This window comes from Oxyura jamaicensis, chromosome 9, assembly GCF_011077185.1.
Source record: "Oxyura jamaicensis isolate SHBP4307 breed ruddy duck chromosome 9, BPBGC_Ojam_1.0, whole genome shotgun sequence".
NCBI classification, from domain to species: Eukaryota; Metazoa; Chordata; class Aves; order Anseriformes; family Anatidae; genus Oxyura; species Oxyura jamaicensis.
In genome coordinates, this window is record NC_048901.1 from 7,966,799 (window position 1) to 7,988,751 (window position 21,953).

At 40.7% G+C, this 21,953-nt stretch overlaps 1 protein-coding gene and 1 long non-coding RNA gene across 4 annotated transcripts; one reads left to right on the forward strand and one right to left on the reverse strand.

Annotated features, from left to right (window-relative positions):
• Positions 1–4,308: 4,308 nt before the first annotated feature.
• On the reverse strand, positions 4,309–10,142 carry GPR55 (G protein-coupled receptor 55). Of its 3 annotated transcripts, none has more exons than XM_035334078.1 (4): positions 9,760–10,142; positions 8,512–8,745; positions 6,583–6,704; positions 4,309–5,942 (listed from the first exon to the last, which is right to left on the reverse strand). In XM_035334078.1, exon 4 carries the CDS (start codon positions 5,933–5,935, stop codon positions 5,009–5,011), a length of 927 nt encoding a protein of 308 aa, XP_035189969.1. In that variant the 5' UTR covers positions 5,936–5,942; positions 6,583–6,704; positions 8,512–8,745; positions 9,760–10,142; the 3' UTR covers positions 4,309–5,008. The 3 variants fall into 3 exon arrangements, with proteins under 3 accessions (XP_035189969.1, XP_035189968.1, XP_035189967.1); XM_035334077.1 differs by having other exon boundaries at positions 6,583–6,730; XM_035334076.1 differs by lacking the exon at positions 6,583–6,704.
• A 2,162-nt stretch (positions 10,143–12,304) lies between these two features.
• On the forward strand, positions 12,305–20,776 carry LOC118171202. Its single transcript, XR_004753101.1, has 3 exons — positions 12,305–12,847; positions 13,042–13,192; positions 20,701–20,776. It is a non-coding gene; the product is annotated as an uncharacterized LOC118171202 (long non-coding RNA).
• The last annotated feature ends 1,177 nt before the right edge of the window (positions 20,777–21,953 follow it).

The following is a 21,953-nucleotide window of genomic DNA, read 5'->3' on the forward strand; positions in this document are numbered from 1 at the left end:
TGGATAGGGTGTAGAAGACAGTGTAATGGGATCCAGTAGCTGGCAGGGGAAAACATAAATTTATTGTGTTAAATGAATTGGAGGGTTTTGTTTGTTTTATTTGTTTATTAATTTATTTTGGCTGATACAATTTCCCATTTGGATAGCTTGGTTAGTTTGCCAGGGAGTATATTCTCTTCACTAGTGAGCTTTATATCAGGAGTAAATTCCAATAACCTATGAAGAGTTTGGTAATTTAAATATGGTACCTTTCAAAATTCATTTCAAATTACTGGGTATTGGGGGTTGTAAGGTCTATTTTTCATTTTTAATCTGCATTGTATGAGAAATCACCATAGTTAATACCTTGGTTAATTCTGCCTACTATTTGTGAGTGCATCCATCAGGCACTTGACTGGATAAAAACATTTTTTTTTGTGAATATTCTCACCTGTGTGTTCTGAAAGAAGCTTTTTAAAATTAATGCATCAGCTTCAGTTTGCAGAAGAGAGCAAAACTTAAAAATGCCTTTCAAAAATGACATTTTAATGGGTGTTTTTGATTAGCACTTTTTTTTCTCTTCCACTAGGACAATGCTTCTGTAACCTTACAGTAAAACTGAGTGCCTGGGAGAAGAGCTGGGTATGTTAGGGGATCATATTCAGGTTCTTATCATTTTTCTGTGTATTAGAAATAACATTGAGAGAGAAGAAATCTCTTCTGTTGTGCAGTCTGAAGACTGAAATTATGAACTTTTGTATTTAGTCAGGAAGGCTTTTGTTGTTGTTTTTAAAATGTCAAATGTTTTTCAGTTTTATTCATCATCAAAAGTGTTCCGTGCTGTCTCAAGTTGTGATTTTTGTGTTCTTGATTGCTGTTGTCCCTGGTATAAAAATACAATCAACTGGAGATTCTCTTGAATTAACAGTAAATTTCTTAGAGGAGCCTATATGCAAAATTCTGATTTCAAAAGAAGCATAATATTAGCTGGAGGTCAAGGACAGAATTTAAATATACTATTGAAACATAAATTCATCTTGAAACACAGTGAATTGAAAGTGACACCCTCTTACTGAAAAGATCTGTTTTTCTTGTGCTAGAATATTTGACGATTGTAGTAGCCCTGTAAAACCAGCACAGCTGGGCTCTCTTCCTTCTTTCTCTTCCTTCAGAAATTTCAAGTACACTTAGACAGGCTGCTCTCATTTACAAATATAACAAGCAAAATTTATACAAATGGAGTTGTGTATAAAATCACTTCTGGCCAACAATGTGGCACTGGCAGTGGTAAAAAGGGCAGTAGCACAATCTAATTTCCAGGTTCTGTTCTTTGACTTTTCCATGGTGCATGGCATAAGCAGACTGAGTTTGTTGACCAGTGTCGTGGTACACGGTGGGTCCCATCGCTCCCTGTTCTTACAGATAATTTTCATAAACAGACCTCTGTTTCCTTCATGGAGAAAATGAAATTGATTTCTTCCTGTAGATGGAAGTCTCTCCTTGCCTGCATGTGCTAGGTCTCTACCACCGACTGGGCACTGGCATGAGCGACCGCTGTCTCTCTAGCCATGGCAAACCAAACTTCTCCCCAGCCTACATCTACAGGAGTCCCTGCATTCTTTTCCTCTGTGGGGTCTGCAGACTTATGCCTTTTAAGATAACAAAATTATCTTTTCCAAGTGCTTAGTGACAAACAGGTAGAAGAAGAGGGTGCTACTTTGTTGTCCTCATGTCAGTTATCCTAACTTTGTGTGATGTCACACAAAGTGCTGCACGGTTGTTTTTAGGAAGTTAGTGCATTTCCGCAGTCTTGTGCTGTGCTTTGACACATAGTTATAGTTGTAGAGCTATTGGCAACCAGTGCCATAGCATTAGCAGCACTGAGAGGCAGCTTTCTGTCTTGGATGGGAAAAAAATAGACTTGTGTTTGCTGAAAGTCAGAGTGCTGGGAAGGGACCACTGGAGCCAGCCTCTTTCTCAAAGCACATGTTTCTCCAGCGCTAGATAAAATCAGCTCAGTTATGAACTTTGACTATGTCTTGGAAATGTCTGTGGGTGGTTATCATACAGCTTCTCAGTAGAGAAGCACTGCCCAATTAGTGAAGAAGTTTTTTGAAATACTGAACCTGAACCAAGGGCCTTTACTCCTTTCTGTATTGGTGGGAACAATGGGCAGCCCTTGGCTCCATCACCTTTATCACTACCTTCCAGCATTCTGCATGAAACCAACCTTTGACCTGTGCTCCACACACCCAACCATCCTGGAAAACACCTGCTTGAACATCTCCAGTTTCTTCCCATCTCTCTTGAATCAGAAAGCCCAGAGCTGGACATCCTATTCCAGTGTAGTCTCATCATCCTGAGTAGAGGATGATGATAACTTTATTGGTTTTGCACTAACCACATTTTTAGTGAATCCTGGTATCTCTTTTATCATATTTAAGAGGGCACCACTGGCTTGTATTGAGCCTGGTGCTCACCATCACCCTCCTGGGAGCACACCTACCCCAGCCCTACTTTCCCAGCCTATGCTGACCCATGGGATTGTCCTGCCCGGGTGCTGTACTTTGCATTTCTCCTTGCTGCACTTCAGGACATACCTGTTCCCCTGTCCTGGAGTTTAGAGGCTTGTTGGAGCTTATACGGTCACTCTGGAGTGAGGCTCTACCTCTTGCCATCTTAGACACACCACGGATTTAGTGTTGTCCACACTGGAGGAGGGGGTGCGCTCTGTCATCACCCATTGCATGTGTGTGGAAAGCTTTAAATGAGAAGAAAGACCTGTGTTTTACTTTGTACCTTGAAGCGCTGTGTTTTTGCAGTCACAAATTGCACTGATGGCAAAGTAAATTTTCAGAGAATTGGCTAGTTATAAAAGAGAGAACTTGATGCATTTTGGAGGAATTATTTTATGAGATTTGGCAGGGGGATTACCAAGAATTTATGTAGAGGGTTTCCTCAGTTTGTTTTTTTTTTTTTTTTTTATTTATTTAAATAATCTAAATTTCAGGATGGGATTGTCTTTCCTGTTTTTACTCTTTTTTTTTTTTTTTTTTTTTTTTCCCGTTTATTTCTGGTAATTCAGTTGTTCTTTGTTACCATAGTTATAAACCTGAAGTGCTTTCTGAGAAAGAAAATCCCCAACTAAGTCTTGGAGCTGTTTTAAGGAGCAAATAGTAAAAATAATAATAATAAAAAAAGGATGGAATCGGGAGATAAGAATCATACACTGCTGTCAGACTGGGGAATTAAAATGTATTTTTATATCATACACTTCACATATCCAGTTTATTTAGTAGAACATGTTCTTTCCAACACACACATTTCATATGCAAAGTAATGTGAAAGCTACAAAACAGGCTAACTCATATTGAAAAGGTTGCAAGTTCCTGAATGACCGAGGCAGTAGCAAATAATGTTTTGAACACCTACTGTTTTGTAAACCTTTTCCTCCTGCACATCTGCACATAATGGCAAAAGTGATGACAAAAACCCTTGTGTCTGAGCAATTTTCATGCCTCAGCTGTGTTAATACTTCTGGTACTAACAGATTTTAAAACACTCCCACATTAAGTCCAGTATTAGGTGTGTACAGCTGTCCACTTGCACCATCATTTATTCAAGAAATCAATTGACCGAAAATTGTATTTTCAAAAATAACCCCATGTCTTTTTAACTTGCATGAGACAGAAGCTGCTTTCTTTTCACATTTTGAATAAAGTGAACATCTGCCCTAGAATGAAGACCTCGTTTCAAGCAATTTTAAGCATTTTTACAGCTGTTTTATGAAGAGAGAAAAATGGGTTTCTCGATGTGAAAGTGCATCTAGGTAAGAGCAGGAGCCATGGGAATATAACGGCACAAGAAATGGCAGGCTTAAATTGCAGGAAGGAAGCCTTTAGTTTCAACTTAGAGCCAAACTTACCAATGACCCGAACCATCCTCAGATGGTTTAGGCACATCCAGAGATGTTTTGTGAAATACAAAGCACAGGCTAGGAGGGCTTCCTTGAGGAATGAGAGGCACAGAGCTGATCCAGTCTTTCGTCTGTGAGCCAGGAGTACATTAGACAAGTGCTTCCAAACTATATTTTAATGATGCTGTGCTTGCTTCCCTAATTCCTCTTTTCCAAGAAAGAAGACAGAAGAATTTCATACATGTATCTTGTTGTAACTTTGGCAGAAATACAGTGATGATCACCTACAGTTCACGTACAACCTTTCACTAAATGCAGTATGTGAAGGGATTCTTTTGTTTTTCATGTGCAAAACCAGATTTAAAATGGCAGGAGAAATCTTCAATTTAAAATTGCAGGAAACATTCTGATTCCTCAGCCAAGATAATCAGAGATGTTTGTTGCTCATTGCTGTTACGCAAGATACAGGTGAGCTGTCCTCTGTGGAAAAGCAGGGGCTGCTGTCCTGTGTAACAGCCCCAGCTGGTGTATAATGCTTATAGGAGGGGTGACTCTGTATTATTGCAGGCCAGCCAAGCTGTCCAAAGCAAATGAATTCAGACAGAGACCTTCTGTAAGGTTTACCAAAGGAAAGAGCAGACGGACTTTGGCCAGATACTTTCCTTTAAATTCTTAGTTACCTTATAAGTCAGCAAGAAGGTTTTAAATAGTTTTCTGTGTTTGACTGGCCTTAACAAAAAAAAAAAAAAGTTATGATCACATCGGTAAAAGGAAAACAGTTACAGCCGTGACAAAGGCTGATTTTAAGGGGCATTCCAGTGATCTGCGTAGTTTTCCTCTGGCAAACCTTTCAGGTAGCATCAATGCTAATGCTTCTTTTGGCATCATTGTCACTTTCCTAATGCAGATTCTTTTTTCTAGCATTCTTCCTTTCATCTTAAAGGAAGAAAAATTATTCACATTCATGAGAAAAAAAAAAAGTCCTCAGTCCTGCAGCCTCCCTGCAATGGCCAAGGCAACCTTACTGCTGTGTCTGGAATAATGCTGTCAGTGTCCCCCTTGCAAGGCAAGTGGCAGGTTGGAAGAGGCATTCTTCCGCTGCAGGCAGTCCCATCATGTGGCGCAAGGCTTAAAGACAGGACATAGTTCCATAATTTTTTTCAGGTGCGTTTTCTCACGAAATTCTCTTACAGCGAAGTAATAGAAGATGGTATCGAGACAGCAGTTCAGGTTGGCAAACATCATTGACACCTGAATGAAGAGGCTGATTTTTTGTTTCAGACTGCAGTCCACTATCACGTGCTGTCTCACCAGGCACTGTAGGCAGATCGCAAGATGGACAGGTGTGAAACACACCAAGAACACCACAAGGTTGATGATAATTACTAGTAAGGAGCCTCTGTCTTCTGCTTTCTTTTTAGCACCGTTTTTGTGATTCAGAAGGATCCAGATGTTTTGGGCAGAGCAGAAAATTATCACTGAGAGTGGGATCAGAAATCCAAAAATCTCCACAGAAACAATATAGGGAACGTTCCAGGCCTGTTTTGACATGTTGTGAAAACAAAGTAATTCATCTTTCTCTTGAAACACGTACATTGGGCTGCTGCAAAGCCACGTTACTGCCCAGATGAAGCAGCAAATCAAGACTGCCCACTTGGGGGATTGGTTAGCCCGACCTTCAAATGGGTGCTTTATGCAGATATATCTGTCAATAGTAATGCAGACAATGATGAAGATACTGCCGTAGGTATTGACAAAGTACAGAGACTGGATAAAGGCACACAGGAGTCCAGGTGCTTCTTTAGTAGAGTAGAACAGCTTAAGCGGGAGTGAGAGAAGCAGCAGGATATCTGCAAGTGCAAGATTGATCATGTAGACTGAGGTTTTGGTCTGTCTGCTCCAAAAGCGGCAGAATATGGAGAGGGCCAGGACGTTGAGAGGCAAGCCGAGAATGAAGGTGGGGATGGAGATCCCAAACTGGATGGTGACTGCTAACTTGTCGATGACTTTAAAGTCGCATCCCACACTGTCGTTGGTCATTTCTCCCCTAAACCACACAGAAAACGTATTGGAAATGTGTGAGTTTCACAGTTAATACCTCAATATATCTTGCTCCTTATTTTGTCTAGGTGTGAATTGAGTAAGCAAATGTTCTAGGTTGTGTTTAACTTTCAGCATTGGTCAGTTTGGGGGTTTACAGTATTTCAATTTGTTGTCAATGATCTCAGATAATCTGGCAAAATTAGCAAATGAAAGGTATTGCCTCTTAATAATACTTCTTTAAAAAGTATAATTTGTGTGGAATAAGTATTATCGTTCTTTAAAAATATACATATGCTTTAACAAACTATGCCCTAAATGTGTTTTTCATAATTTCTTTAATAGAATCACAAATAATTCTAAATGAAGGACAAAAAATTGGCAGTTAAGGTTTCCATTCCAGCTCAGCTCACCAAGTAGCTCAAAAGAAATTTTAGGAGTAAGTAAAGAGTTTTTAAAATGAACTTGATCAAGAGAGGATTCTCTCCTTTGGGAGGGCAGAAGGTGACAGGTAGCTGATAAGCACTTCCAAATGGAGCTGGATTTTTCTAAAGAAACCAAAAAACAGTTGTTGAGAGAACTGTGGTCACATGTCTGAAATACAAAGAGAGAGAAATAGAGAGCAAGAAAATTAGCTAAATACTAACTGAGGAAATGGCCGTGGTCTTTGCCAAATCTTGTACCTCTGCTTTTCATGCAGATGTTGATATTGTGCTGGAGTTCAGAGGTGGAGTGGTTTACAGCAGTCAGTGGGGGATAATGGAAATATCTGAAATGGATAATCTGGAAATATCTCTGCATCTGAACAGAGAATGTTTTCAGAGCTTAACATGCTTATGTTGGGGAAATAAGGTTATTTCCAGCTCAAACTGCTGAAAGAACTGGCACGTAAAGCTGAACTTCCAACCCAGGAGTTATGGAGTATAGTATTGCTGTATCTGGAAAAAGATCAGTCTAGCCTATCTGTTGAAGGAAATAGGGGCAAACCTGATTAAAGCCTTTCTATAACTGCTAGGTCAAAGCTTTCTACAGATTTTTAAATAAATAAATAAATAAAATATCTGAAAACATGGTAGATTAAATAAGGCTTGGACAGATCTTGCCAGACCATTAACTTCTTTGATGAAGTGTCTGCTTTTTCAGACATGGAAAAGGGTAAAAATTGAGGGCAATCACACTTTGGTGAAGTGCACTAGAAATAACTATGGCAATAGAAAAACTGGGGATGTTTGAACAAAGGCTGTTAAGTTTGTGAGGAAATGGTTACTAGAAGGCTGGTGAGGACTACAGAGAGGCAAGTGAGGGTTACTGGGGAGATGCACAAATTCAGGCGTGCTAGTCCTTGGCAGTGTCTCCCCTGGTGACCCCATTGCAGGCATGAGTGTGACCTGTGGGCAGGATGAAGCAGGGAGGTGCTGTTGGTTATGGGGGCAGATCTAGCTGGCACCTCCAGAGACCTGAGGAAATAGCAGCTTTCCTCTGACCTTAGGAAACAGCAAAAGGAAATATGATTGTTAGCAGTGGATTTATGTCGGAAATGAGAACAAAAAGAAACCTTGGTTTGTTAGTCAATCTGAGACTGAGTCAATCCCTTTGAGCCAGCAATGAGAGGCAGCTACTCAGAAAATCCTGTGATCATGGTACATGAGAAGTGAGACAACTCTGCTAAAGGTGGAGATGTATCGATGCCATATATACCAGGGAATGTCAGCCTGCTGTCACCTGGGGCCAGAACAGGTAAGAGGAGATAGGGGTGTCATGCTGTTGTGTGAGCATGTGTGTCCTGTGAGCTGAAAAACCCATTTAGCTGGGGAAAAATCTGATGACATGAAACATTTTGGGGGACTGACAACACCTGTTGATCCAACACTTCATGTGCTACATAAATATACCAGAAAATTGTTCGTGGTGTCTCTTAAAAGTATGAGTTTTGATTCTACTGCTACTAGGTTTCTGTCTCACCAAATGCTTTTTCTTCAGAATTCATTAGTACAAAATTATAGATAGCATTGCTCTTGAAAATGGTTAGTTTCAGGAAGATGTTAGCCAGCCTTTAAAGTGGCAATTTCAAGTATCTACCTGGAGTTCCTGATTCTCAAAAGCTTGATATTTTTAATCCTTTCGCCCACCTCATAATCAAACTTCATGTTATGAGTAAGCCAAGAGAATCGTTTGAAAACTATCCGTGTGAAGTAATACGTCTGCCCAAGGTTATCTGAATAATCATTTACATTGACAGCTTGTAGTCATTTAATAAGCATCATCTTTATCATATTGACCAAATTATTAACAAAAATACCGAACCTGAAAGATACTGGACTGTACTTCACATATCTTTCCTGTACAACAGACCGATTAGTAGTCCATAGTGGGTACCGGCATGTTGCTTACTCATTCTGTAGAAGTTTCATACAGATCATGTTTCCTTCATCTGCTTATGAGAATTTATTTAGAGATAGTGTTTGAAGCCTGCTTCCCCCTCCCACACCGTCCCCCAGTGCTGTCTGTGACAGAAGAAAGTCAAATTACTTCAATTTCAGTTATTCTCAGACAAATCTGTGTGAATCGATACTTACTGCTGAGTTGTCTTCTGGGTGCTTGCAACAGATTCTTCAGTGGGTGATTCAAATATTTTTCCAAATACTGAAGGCAGCCTTCGTGATCTATGGTTTCCCAACTTCTCCTTTTCCACCTTCTTAAGAGACAGTCAGCGTGTTTGCTCTTTTCCAGTCTTCTGAAAAAAATGCCTCTGTCCTCCGAGAGCTTCCTGAAGAAATTGCCTGCAGCTCTGGAATTGTTTCAGACAGCTTCTAGAAGTCAAAAGATAATGTTAGAGTAGAGCCTGTGCTTAGCACTGCTAAAGGAAGGGAGTGTTAGCTGGTGCAGACCCAGTGCCGTCACTGCTCCGTTTGTTCTCGATTCTTCCTATTGAGTGAGGATTTTGCACTTCTTACAGACTAGGTAAAAATTAATGGTTTACCGATGAGCAGAAGCTAGTGGTTAAGCTAGCAGCAAATGTACTGACCTAGGAAATGGAATACCAAGATTTTATAGTATCAGCATTGCTGAATTTTGTGCAACGCTGCGGGCTGCATGAGTCCTTTTCTTTCTGTAGCTCACATCTGAGTTTGTCTCTCTCTAGCTTGGGATTCCCACAAATCTCGATGTTAGTACAGGTTGGGGATGATGGATTAAGTATATGGTTATCCTGGAGAGCTTCATTGGCAGGAACATCCTCATAAAATCTGTAACTTAACTCTAAGTGTAGATGTAGCTTTAATAATAAGGAAATGTTAATTGTATGACAAAACACAGTAAACCGATCATTTTTAATCTAGCTACAATACAAAAGAGGAATGAGGAAAAATCAGGTCACAGCTTCAAGCAGGGACTTTTACAGCATTTACCATGATTACCCTTCTAATCAATTCAAACCAAGTAATGTCACTGCTATGACAGAGACTTTGTTTCTGTCTTCTACATTATTATTCATGTTAGATGTAAATTATTCTTTTATGATTGCTCAGGAGAAGACTAAGATGGCTGGGTGCGATAAAAAGTAGTCGGTCCCACACCTGCTATATATTTCATCTGTAGCTGGGTAATTTCTTACCATTTCATACTAAGATTTTGATTGCAACAGAATATACTAATGCTTATCAGTAAAGCTAAAAATCTTTCTTTCTGCTCTAAGACAAATAACACTATGTTTGATCTTAACTTTTGATCTTTATAATAAATACTTATCAGAGTAGCTTAAAAATAGTGCTCTATAGTCTATGCTATTTGATTACTGCTATAAATTAAAATATGAATTATTTTACCTGAACCCTAGCAAGGAGATCAGCAGCATTGCTTCAGTCCAGGTTGTTGTACAGAGCATGACAGGATCTGCTTACAGACCATAGGCTCTGTAGATGGCATAACCACATCCTTCTTTTCTTCTTTTTTTTTTTTTTTTTTTTTTTTTTTTCCTATTTCAAAACACACTGCCCTGTTGCCCTGTGTTTCTTCATACAGATTAGCAAAGGTGAGAGAGGGTAGAGGTTTTACTCCTCAACTGTTTCCACTAGTCCATATGTGGGTGTGTGTGGGCAGTTTGTCTCTGAAGCCAGATTTGGTTTCGGACTAGCCTTTATCTGGTGTGAAGCAGCTGAGAGCTTTTATGGGTTTGTGGTGGCAACCTCTGAACTGCAGTTTATTTCTTGTGCTGGAGGAGGCATGGAGTGAAAAGTTGTAGGCAAGACTGTCATAGAAATAGGGCTTCTTCCCCCAGTTTCTCTACAATTTGCATAGTGGAGAGCAGTGGAGATCAGTAGTGCTGTACTCAGATGATTGTGAAAGATTCAGCTACTTACACATGTGCAGCTGTTAAACTATTCAAAGGGCCTGTGCTAGTTTTAGCCAATTCTGGTGTTTCATTCATAGTTGGGAGTTGACAAACGCTTATTGGCAAGGGGAGTGAGGCATACAGAGCACTAAACTAGTGACTAAACTAGTGAGTCACATTGTGGACAGGACACATTTTTCTTGAAATGTGCTGCCCCTTGAGCCCACAAGACACACGGAGCTTCCCAGGCTTTTGCACCAGCAGCACTTTCCTAATGGAGCCTGAAGATCTTCCTCTGCTTTGGGGAGAAGTAATTGTGTTTGCAAAGAGTGAACAGCAGGAATATGAGAGCGTTAATTCATTGCTGTTTTCAGGAGATGGTGCACAAGGGTGGAGCACTGAAAAGGACACAAAGCTTCTGGTGTCCTCAGCTCCTGGTAAAATGTGGTATGGGGGGACTGGTGTCAAATGGATGTTCATGGTTACATAAAGTGAAATAACTTACTCGAAAAGAAAGTTTATTGTTGCTCAATGATAAAGTGACATTCTCTGAAATAATAATTCTATTTCCACACAATAAAACTGACCCACTAAGTATGGAATTATATATATATATACGTATGTCATATGGACACTTCGTATGTATGAGGGCAAGTAGTGTACTTCTGGACCTCCTGTGGTTGGAGTGTGAAACTCAGCTGGTATTGCTGAGAGCCACTCTTCTGAGTTGTGGTAAAAACTGGCTGCTCATTTACCTTACACATTGCAATCCTTTGTTGAGACAGCAAATGTAGGAAAAAATAGCTCTAGGTAGCTCTAGGTGACATTTTTCAGATTGACACCTGGTTTTGGAGGTAATTTAATCTTTATAGGAAAGTTCTGCTCTTCCCACAGGAATAGTAGCACTAGCATCTGTACCGCAGGATCTGTAACGCAGGAAAAAAAAAAAAAAAAGGGATTTCTTAACACTCGTTTTCTACCTGTCTCATTTGAAAATGAGATTTGAAGCCAAAAAAGTAGAACTCAAACAAAGCTTGGGTTAACCTTGTAACAAAATCACGTGGCAGAGGAAACGAAGCCAGCATGATTCATATCATTTGGGAAATGGGTTATAGAACTGGAAGGTCTGAAGGGCTTTTCAACTTCTGTCTTCTCAGAGCTGTGGGGTAGCTGTGAGTCTCAGCAACAGCTTGTAATGAATCTGAAGGCATGAAAAAAATCTGAGTGCAACTCGATATTAAAAATGCACTTTGATACTCAGTGCTGCCTTCACTCTCAGGACTGGGTTCATTCCTCATGGCTCTGTGAACTTCCCATTTGGTGTCACTTGGAGAAGCAGAGCTAAAAAAGTCAGCATTTCTGCATACATCAACCACACGTTTGCTAAGCTGGCATTTTGCTTGTGATATGTGTGGGTTCATTGCTTGTATGTAAGCATTTAATTTGGTGGTAGGCAGATAAGTTACCCTTTTGCAGACTGGCTCTTCACTGTTTAGAATTAGGACGGCTTTAATCTAGAGCGCGTTTAATGAGGGCATGTTATGAATGAGTCACTCCCACACCTGTGGACAGATTATCGGCTAAGAAATTAGAGCCCATTTCCCCTTCTCTTTGGTGGCTGCTTTTGTAATTTTTCCCAACAGGTGCTATACATGAACATGCTCAGCAGGGAATATTTTTGTGAGTCCTTTGTGCTCAAAGTGCTTTTGTCACACAGCCCTCCTGCTTACTAAATGCTGAATTCCAGAGACTCAGACAGCTACAGGGCTCTGAGGTTTTTGATGGAAAGGAGATGGAAGGGTATTGTTTGTTTCAATTCTTTTTTTTTTTTTTTTTTTTTTTAATTAACCGCATAAATGTGGTAGATGTGTATTGCTTGTCCTGCCTAGAGACAACAGTCTTGTCAAGCTTATCATTTTGCCATTATTGCCTTTCAGCTAGCAAACAAATAGTGGTTGGTGGGAAAAGGAAGAACCTAAAGAAAAGTCTGCATATCTAAAAGGGAAGTATATGAGCAAACAACTTACAAAGTTTATGGCAAAAATAAGTGTTTGTTGTTGTTGTTTTTTTTTTTGGTTGGTTGGTTGGTTTTGTACAGACTGATGAGTTTTCTCCATGTTTCTCTTGGTGCAAGTGCTGCTCTTGCTAAGCCAGGCAGTACCTGTCATTTTTAAGGAATCAAAGAGTGTTTCAGAGGAAACTTGTTCATACAGTGCAAAACCACGTACATTTGCATTACAGCAGCTTGAATTCTGCTGTTCTTTTTTTAGTGGAAAATATATCAAAACAGCTTTGCAGTTCAGCTTTCATAAATGTCTAAAATAAGGGTTTGCTTGTATTTAATGGCCAGAATGGATTGAGCTGGGTTTCAGATCTAGAATTAGTATGCTTGAGAGCAAATTAATCAAATTTCAAAGGTGGGGTCTGATGTATTTCTGTGCCACTCCAAAGGTATGTGTGACTTTCTGTTCTCCCAGGCAGCTATAAAACATAGACTTATATATAGATTCTACAAAACATGGACTTCATCATCTAGAGCAAAAAGATTCTGGAAAAGACATTGCCCAATGAAGAGCTAGGAGGTGAGTGGAAAACTTCCTTCATCCTTGTGAAGAAATAGAAGGCTCATCAGCCCAGATCTGAGTCTAAGCCTACCCCAAAGTCACCTTCAGTACTGTGCTGTGACTGGTGTCTGATACTTTGGTGTGTTTTTAAAGGTTTCAAAAACTGGGTGGACAAACCGAGTTAAGCTAACAAGTTGTCTTGTTCCGGGCAGGCTACCACAGCTTCTTGTTACCACAAAACACTGAGATGTTCTAACTCTAGATAATTAGCACACTCACGGAAAGGAGGACTACCCAAAGAGCCAGTGATGCCATCTCCTACCCAGAAGATATACCTTGACGTTTCTTCTTTCTAAAGAACGGGTAAATTAAGGAACAAAATCAATTTTCCATAGCGACCTAGAAATTGTTCTTTGTACTTGGACTGGAACACAGTGTTTTCTTTATCTGGGGGCCTTTTGCTTCACACTAGTGCTCACCACTCTTTCTCTGACCTTTGTAATCATTCAAAGTCTGGCTCACTGTAAGTTATCTTAATTGCACTGCTGGGAACTATAGATGGAGTTTATGTGGCCTCATGTGGCCACTTTGTGCAGCAAGTACAGGAATCTGCAAAACTGGAAGTCAGGAAGCCTGGCAACTGTTCTTTTATGGGGAGTAGCCACTTTCAGCCTCTGCAAGATGAGACAGAGACTTTTGCTGGCAATAAATGTGGCTGTTCTTGGAGCTGGCCAGCTACTAGTATAGATTCGTCCCTGACTTCATTTAAGAATCCTTACAAATAAAGTATTGAAAGGAAAGGAACTGGTCAACCTGGTGAGCTGTCAGTTGCATACTGGAATGGTTAGCTGAGCAGAACTACAGGAGTAATATTTTTGAGGTAAAAAGTGTATCTTCAGCTGTATCTGATACAGAAATTCACCAACAGGACACCAACCACACAGGATAGCATCTTCCTTATAGCTTTAAAGGCCCACAGTCCACAGCTGAGGAACAGAGCAGCTTGCACCTGTCCAAAACGCTTCTGGTCGTGGACGTACCAGTAAGCTATAACTTTTCTTGGGTGTTCATAGCCAAGGGTAGCCAGCCAAGCTGCGAGCTTAGCTTTACTGAAATTGTATAAAAATAAACACAGAGCTTCCTGCATGAATGTGCTTTGCAGTCTGCTCCAGCGAGATTCACCAGCATTTTGTTTAATGATATGCCACGCTCACTGAACAGTGGCACTACCAGAGGAAATGGTAGGTGCATGCAAAACTGGGGCTTCAAAGGAAGCCGATGGCTGATTTCACAATCATCCAGTTTAAAAAAAAAAAAAAAATAGCTAATAGTTTTCAGTAGTGTGGACACAAACCTGGGACCAGAGAAAGTAGACCACACAGCTCCTTAACAGGCCTCTGAGCATTCAGGCTCCCATGGGCTATAATGTCTTGCTGCAGTGAAATAGGATACTTCTCCTGGCTGGCAGTATGTGGTTATTACACATTATTCTTCTTCCTCACTCAGAGATTGATCAGATCAGAGAGTCATGCTATGTTCACTAGTCTACATCATATAACACAATATTCTGATAAATGGTGTATAGATATTTTTTTTTTCCTTACAGAACCTAAGGAACCATTTTCTTCTCACCCCTTGCATTGCATTTAGTAATGACACACATAGCAAAAAATATTTTCTTTGCATTTCCATTATTATTATTTCTGCTGTTGACTGGAGCATCACCTGGTGGAAGTCAACAACCATTGCTACAGTCGGGCACAGAGGGATGCCAGTGAAGGAAGGCAGCAGCAGCCACGCTGCACACTCCTGCCTTGCACAGTCATTCCTGTACCTTCAAGCAGAGGGCCTCACATGAAGGGGTAGGAGCTACCTTGTCTGCGGTGTTTATGCACTCTCAGTGCTATGACTTCCTGAAATACGTATTTCTGTTGAATGGCTTGGACTGAAAAAGTGCTGACTTGTATGGAAACTGCATTTTTTCTGTTTTCTGTAACCTTTACCTTATCCATATCTCCTCAGCGCAGAGTGGCATTTCAAGACCTGAAGACCTAGACACCCAAGTCTATAACTGCAATGGATTAGAGTCAAATGAAAATCACAGGTTGGCCAAAAAGCAACATTTCTCAGAATGGAGATGTGCCCTGGGTGATTGCAGGTGTAGTGAAGGTTGCTATCTTTACATTTCTGAACTTTTTTTGCAAGGGTTTCACCTGGGCGTTTTGTGCTTTGCCATCCTAGAAGTATGCGAATGTTTATTGCCAGCAAGCTACAGCTCAAGGACAGGGTTAAAGTTGTGGTATCAGGTTTTGCTGTATTTGATGGAAAGGGGCAGGAGCGTTGCTGCTTGAGGGTGGCCCCCCTCTCCTCACACTGGGTTCACCTCAAGTCTGGAGGGGTCAGAGAGTCAAGTGCTTCTTTTAGGGCCTCAGATATAGTTCTCATGTTTTCAAAAGCACCGACCACCAGAATCACTCGGTGCTGTAGAAGAGTGGGCCCTAATGAAAGCCCTGGCCCAAGGCAATAACTAATTGCTGTTATCTCAGCAATACTGCAAAGTGTTTGTGTGTGTGCCATTCGCACTGTTTACCACCTCCCTTGTCCAGAGTGAAAGGGATGTATGAAAGCATGAGAGATCAAGTTTGTGACTAATAGAACTGATACTGGTATCTTAGCAGTGATGACACAGCAGATTGGGACCCATCTCAGGCATTCAAGAGCATGAACATGAAAATTAGCCTTGTTCTTTGTTATCGCTGGGTTGAAGAAGCCTTATGGCTTCAAGCTGAACAGCACGTAGAGGAAACAGAAGCCAAAAATACCGTTCTTCTAACAGTAATCCAGGAAACCTGTCACTAAAGTAATGCAAAACTATTTAATAGGAGCACTTTCATCTGCCATGTACCTGTGTGATATGAAAGTGCAAAGTACTTTATAGCTAGAAAATGGATGGTTATCTCTTTCCTTCTGAGGCAATGCCACTGAAAGGAACTAACTGGCTGATTTCAGCAAAAGAGCACTAGATTAAATAGATACTATTATACGTTGAAGATCACCACTCAAACTATCTGCATCAAAATGCATTTAGATCATTGCAGAATATGTTGCCTCCATTACACTTAAAATATTATTCGGTGTTATAAATGTCTCTTTGTTGTACTCTGTTTAAGGCAATTTGGTCACTGTATCAGAAAGTTTGTGAAGGTCTAAAGCTGCTGACGTAGAGCAAGTCCAAATGTGAATCCAAAGCTTGCAGCCTCTATCATCTCAAAACCCCCAACTCATTTTCCAAGGCATTGCAATGTGTGTAGCTAGGTGGAAGCATCAAAGCTCATTGTCCCTGAGCACATTTGCTCACCATGTTCCCATCCTGCCTTGGCACTGCCCTGTGGACATGTGAAATTCCTCAGCTACAAGAGAAAGAAGAAGCAGGTGGCGCTCCACACAGCACACCTCATGTGTTCATATGCTGCTTGCTTGATGGGCAAAAATGCCTATGAAAGAAGCAGGCACTAAATAAAAGATAAATGATTTTAACCAAAAACTCAGTGGGTATTAAGTGACAATTATTCTGTCACTCTGTGGGAGGAAAAAAAGTAAAATGAAATGATACAAAATATTTCGTTAATGTGTCATCTTTGCATTCTGGATATTTCCCATTTTAACTTTTGTGTTGCCAAGTTGCCACTGCATTTTTATTGTTTTCAGACCAGTGTGTGTTGAACTGTGCTCTGACGTCTGACTGAGCATGCCTTAGGACTGCAGAGAAGGGAGACCTGTTCTGGCACCTCACAGTATAGCTAAAGTGAATGTCACTGTCCCAGGGACAAGGGTGTTGGAGACGTGAGCTGGGTCTTGTTTTTCATACTGGTATTGTCTCATCCAGACAATGGCAATTAGCGTGCCCATGGCTCACATGTTGGCTTAGCTTGGTGCTTTTCTTGAAGTTTCTTCACAAATTGCTTTGTTGCAACCAGAGTGTGTTGTCAGGGTGGGTTTGTCAGTGCAGACACTCCAGTCTGTGTCACCTCCTCATGCCATTTAGATCTACGGTTATGAGAAAGAAAATGTCAACCTTGCTGCTGCCATAATTGATCTGAGATGCATCATCACTCTGTGATCTCTCCAGCAGAGTCCTGGCTTTAATCACTGAGTTACTTAATGTGGAGATGCAGGGAGTGCTGCTGAGAAATAGAAAGTGTCCATGAAGAGCTAGTCAGACGTGGAAAAAAAGAAGAAAGTTTAAGAAAATGCTTACAGGGTTTCCTGCATTTACTGGAAAGACAGATAGTTTTGGGTGGTTGCATGTGTTGGTAGCAGAAACAGTACCCAACAGTGCCATCTTGGGGTAGTTTATGCCTATAAGCTGAACAAGAGTCATCACGGTGGGACTTGACTTTTCCTTTGTGTGGTTCTCCTTTTCTCCCCAGATGTATATTTACACACAGCAACGTGTGCGTGTGTGTGTGTATCAATGCTGTAATTACTTATTAATGGTGGTAGCTGTGTTGTGCATGCAGGTTGCATGCACATTTACTTTATGGACCTTATATTGATCTCATTTCATCCGCGTAGTTCACTGTTCTTTAACAAGTTTGCTAGTCTTTGATAGAGGAAATTCTGGAAAAAAATGGCTCTTTGGCAAAACACGTATTTGTTTGTTCTCCCATGGAAAGGGCAACAGAGCAAATTTCCTTATTTATTCCATCACAGAAGGGGTTTCACTCTGAAAAGATCTGGCTCTCCGTGAATCTGGGATCTGAAGAGGACAGCAATGGAGGTAATTTCAGTAAGCTCTAGCTTCTGTATGCAACTAGCTATCTGTCCTTGCTATCAGACACATGATTATTAAGTACAATATAACTGGTGGGCCTTGGTCTCAGGGGAGCTAGATAGCTATTTCCTTCTGATTTATAACGTTAGTGTAGCTGAGTTGATAAGTTGTCTTTGTTCTGGCTGCCTGCCACTGACAATTGTTTTACACACAAGTTAGTGTGAACAAATGGCTTCTGAAGTCTAACTGCACTTCATTTGAGTTTAATCATGCCACTTACAATAATCACCTTCCAACTTTCTGCTGCAAACCAAGTGCTAGAGATTTATTTGAAATTCTGAAAATGTTTGTTCCCTTTAGCACAGTTGCATTCCTATAAATAGCGTGTGTAGAAAAGCCTCATAACATGAAAGGGAGCAAGAAGCTAATTTACAGAAAGTGAAAAGCCTCAAACAAATGAGGAGAACTTCTCGAATTATCCAATGATAGAATGGCAGAAACTATCACACAATCAGACTTTTTTTTTTTTTTTTTTTTTGGAAAAGAGTGTAAAACTAAGAAAACCAAAAAAGCAAATAAAACTTAGGGGAAAAAAATGGCAAGTAATTTCACCAGGTGACTGAAATATTCACCTGAGATGACAGCTTCTGAATTTCTGTGAACACAATCAGCTGCAGGTCTGATGGGCAGTCTCTGGAAGACCCAGCAACTATCTGAAGCCCATGGGGATCCAGCTTGCCTGCTGGTCTCTCCCGTAGGAGGATTGCTAAGACCAGGGTGGTTGTTCTAAGGTGACCAAGAAACTTGTGAAGGTAGGCCAAGAATGTAATTGTATTGCTGCCTTGAAGTCTTGTGCTTTTGGACTCCTTGCTGACCCCAGGGGTTTACATAAATGCACCATGAGTGACATATTTTGGCCTTGGGTAAAAGGGTCTTCAGGTTCTTAGGGTGGTACTTGATGGACCAGCACTCATCAGCCATCAGGGTAGTCAAGGCAAGTCAGACAGCCGGAAAACACAATCTCCAGCATTGCTGATGTGATGCTGGAATTCACTTTTCTAGGTGAGAGGAAGATGTTCCTTTGCAAACCATTTCACTGAGCCTAAGCCTACAACTAGATTTGTTTTGCAGCACCCAGATATGCAATGGCAACTGGGCAGATACGCAGATATTTCTCCAACTCCACCTGAAATCTGCAGTACTCCTCAACACTACTGCCAAGCACACAAGCCTTTACACCCCAGAAGACAACCTGAGAGTTATCTCCCATCTTGAAGGAGCAGGGCATCCCTGAGATGCCTGCAGCAAGTGAGACAGGGGGCTTGTAGCCAGCTGGAATTCGGACCCAGCTCAGGGCTAGACCCTCTGCTCCTATGGAATGAAGCTGCAGAGGGCAGTTTTGGCACAGGGGACTTGTTAATCAGTCACTAATTAAAGACAAGAGCACAATTTGGTCATCACTTTAGCCTTGACAGTTTCCCTGGTGAAATGGGAGCCACCTGAGAGGCCCTGGGGCACGCAGTTGTGACAATACACTGTACCTGTGTGAAGCTTGTAATTCCCCATTGTTCAACACACAAATTTTAAACTGAAGTTAATTTAACACCAAACTCTGTTGCCTCACATCTTTGGTATGAAAAAGGCAGCAGTATTGCTTGTGTTTGCACAAGTCGTGGTACAGCATCTGCTGTGTCTCTCTGATCCCAGGCAGTGGCGGGTAGAAACGCTGAGCTTTTGCCACCTGTGGGAAGGGGCTTTTTCCTTCCCCTGTCTCTCATGCATCTCTGAGAGCTTGCAGTCAAGAAATCAGTGCATAAAAGAACAAATGTAAAGAATATATGAAAAAGCAGTAGTATTTTCAGATTTTTATATAGTCTGTCTACTGATATGGGCTAGAATATTAATAATACTGCAAAACAAATGGATGTAGTTAATGAATGTATGAGCATACTGTTTTATAACAATATTTCCTTATGTTGTTATGTGTTATAAAAATTACTTTCTCTGCAGCTTCCTAATATAAGTATTTCAAATGGCGTTGACAAGTTGGATAAATGATTTGGGAAAGGCAAAACATAATGGAGCATAAAGATGTCTGCATTGTTTTACACACATGATCTGGGTCTTAGAGTATCTTGGAAATTGAGTGTGACTGGAAATGAAATGGAAGGTTATGTAGAAAAAAATCCACATGATTATGTAATATACAGTTTCTGAAGGTTTTAGAGAACTGTATTCAGTCTTGGGTCACTCTCAATAAATAAATAAATAAATAATCTGCCCAATTCAGGAGAAAGTCTGAAAACCAGGAGCAAATACAGTGAGTTTCTTCAAAAATGCCGAAGTCACTGGGTGTACTTACAGCACAAATGTTGAAGTGTGGAGGGCATAAATAGGTCTTCAAATACATAAATGGCAGCTATTAAGATGAAGGGAATAAATATTTTGCTACATCCACTGCAGATGGGAAAAGAAATAATGGCTTGATACTGCAGCTGGAAGTACTCTGCTTAGAAATTAAAATAAACCCTTTCAGCTGAACAGTAGAAACACTGCTTGCTGTGAGGTGTTAGTGAAAGTAGGTTAGACAAACTTCTGTTTATTATAACATGAGAATACTTGAGCTGGCCTTTCCTTAGATGGTCTCTTCCTACCTTTTTCTGCAAGTCTATGCTTTCACATGCAAAAGAGTGGGTTGAATTAGAGATATTTCCCTGCATAATGTGACAGCTGCACATGTTAGTACTGAGGGGTGCAGGGAAGACCCTAACTATTAGACACTGAGTGGAAATCAATGTAGTCCCAGAGCAGCATCAACTCTTACCTTGGTACGAGTCCTCCTTATTTTCTGCAAGTTGGCAATGGCCTTTTACCGGGTGGTGTAATCACTGGTTTACTTTATACTGCAATAAATTATACTTTAGCACCGATTACCTCCCTCATCTCAGCCTTGGCTACAGCTGACTGGAAGTCAGCAGTCAGTCCCTGCATCCCAATATACTTTATGAAAAGAAACCCAATATCAGAGGGCTAAAAAAAAAAAAGGGGGGGGGGGGGAAGGAGGCTGCAGCAATGAGTTAATGTCAGTTTTCTTCAGATACATCTTTGCCATGTGCCGTCTATGGATGAAAGTGTGCTCCACTGAAGCAGTCCTTTCTGAGCTACTGACTGGAAATTGAGCTAAAGGAGCCTGTATCTTATTTTTATGTTATAATTTTAAAGAGTTCGTTACAGGGTATTAGCTCTAACTTTCACTGATTATTCTGCCTGGTTAAAAAGGAAAGGTAATATCCACTGCATGGAGCTTTTTCTGGGTTAAAAACCAAAGAGATAACAATCATAGAATGGTTTGGGTTGGAAGGGACCCTAAAGATCATCTAAGTCCAACAATGAATTGAATGAACAGTCATTTTATATCATTTTGTATAATTTAACTACTGTTTAAACATCTGTAAGTATATTATTCCACTGTGAAAAGCACGGCTGCTGTAAAAGGTAAGGGTAGAAATACCATGCAGCTACCGTGGGTATAGATGGCAAACCTGAGGCTTGCTCCTTATTGTTGACTAAGTCACTCGTCTCTTGCTTGTCCACATTTCATCTAGCATGGATAATAATCTAGTCAATAGCTGCAAACAAAGGTACCTGCTTAACAGTAAAAGAAACATGTAAATTTTACTGTTTAGGAGAACTACTTAGGATAAACACTGTGATTCTACTCTGTCGTACTGAATTTTAACGAATTTTAACAGTTTGCCCTGTTGTGCTGCCTGTGCTGTAAGTAAATTAATGATGGCCAGGGCGTTGTTTTTAACTGTTGTCACTTCATCTAGTGTTTTCTTAGTATTTGAACAGCATCATCACATCAGCCCCCTGATCTAGACCAAATGAGGATGTGTGGTAGGCATGAGCTCTAAGGCAGACGGGTACTTCGAAATTCCCCTTTGTGGCCAGGACACCTCTGTGAAACCCAGGCGCAGTCAGACACCTGCTGTGGTTTCGCTGTCTCTAATTCCTGTGTGTGATTGAGCTGTCTGCTGTGGGAGAGGGCAGTTTTTGTGGCTATAGCATGCCTAGAAAGAGTCTGGCAAAGTCAGTGTTTTTGCCTGCAAGCAAGGGGAAGCTGAGGCAGCAGTACAGCAGTCTGTCGTGAGCAGGGGGAAGAGACAGTTGACGGAAGGAAGGTTTGTGTGTGTGGACATGTGACTGTAAAAAAAAAAAAAAAAAAAACAACTTTAGCAACACAGTGGAAGAAGCATAAAAAGAAAGACAAGGAAAATAGCACAGAAACTTAAAGAGAAAAAGGCATTTCTTCATATTTCCTAGCACCCATTTAAAAATGTGCAGTAG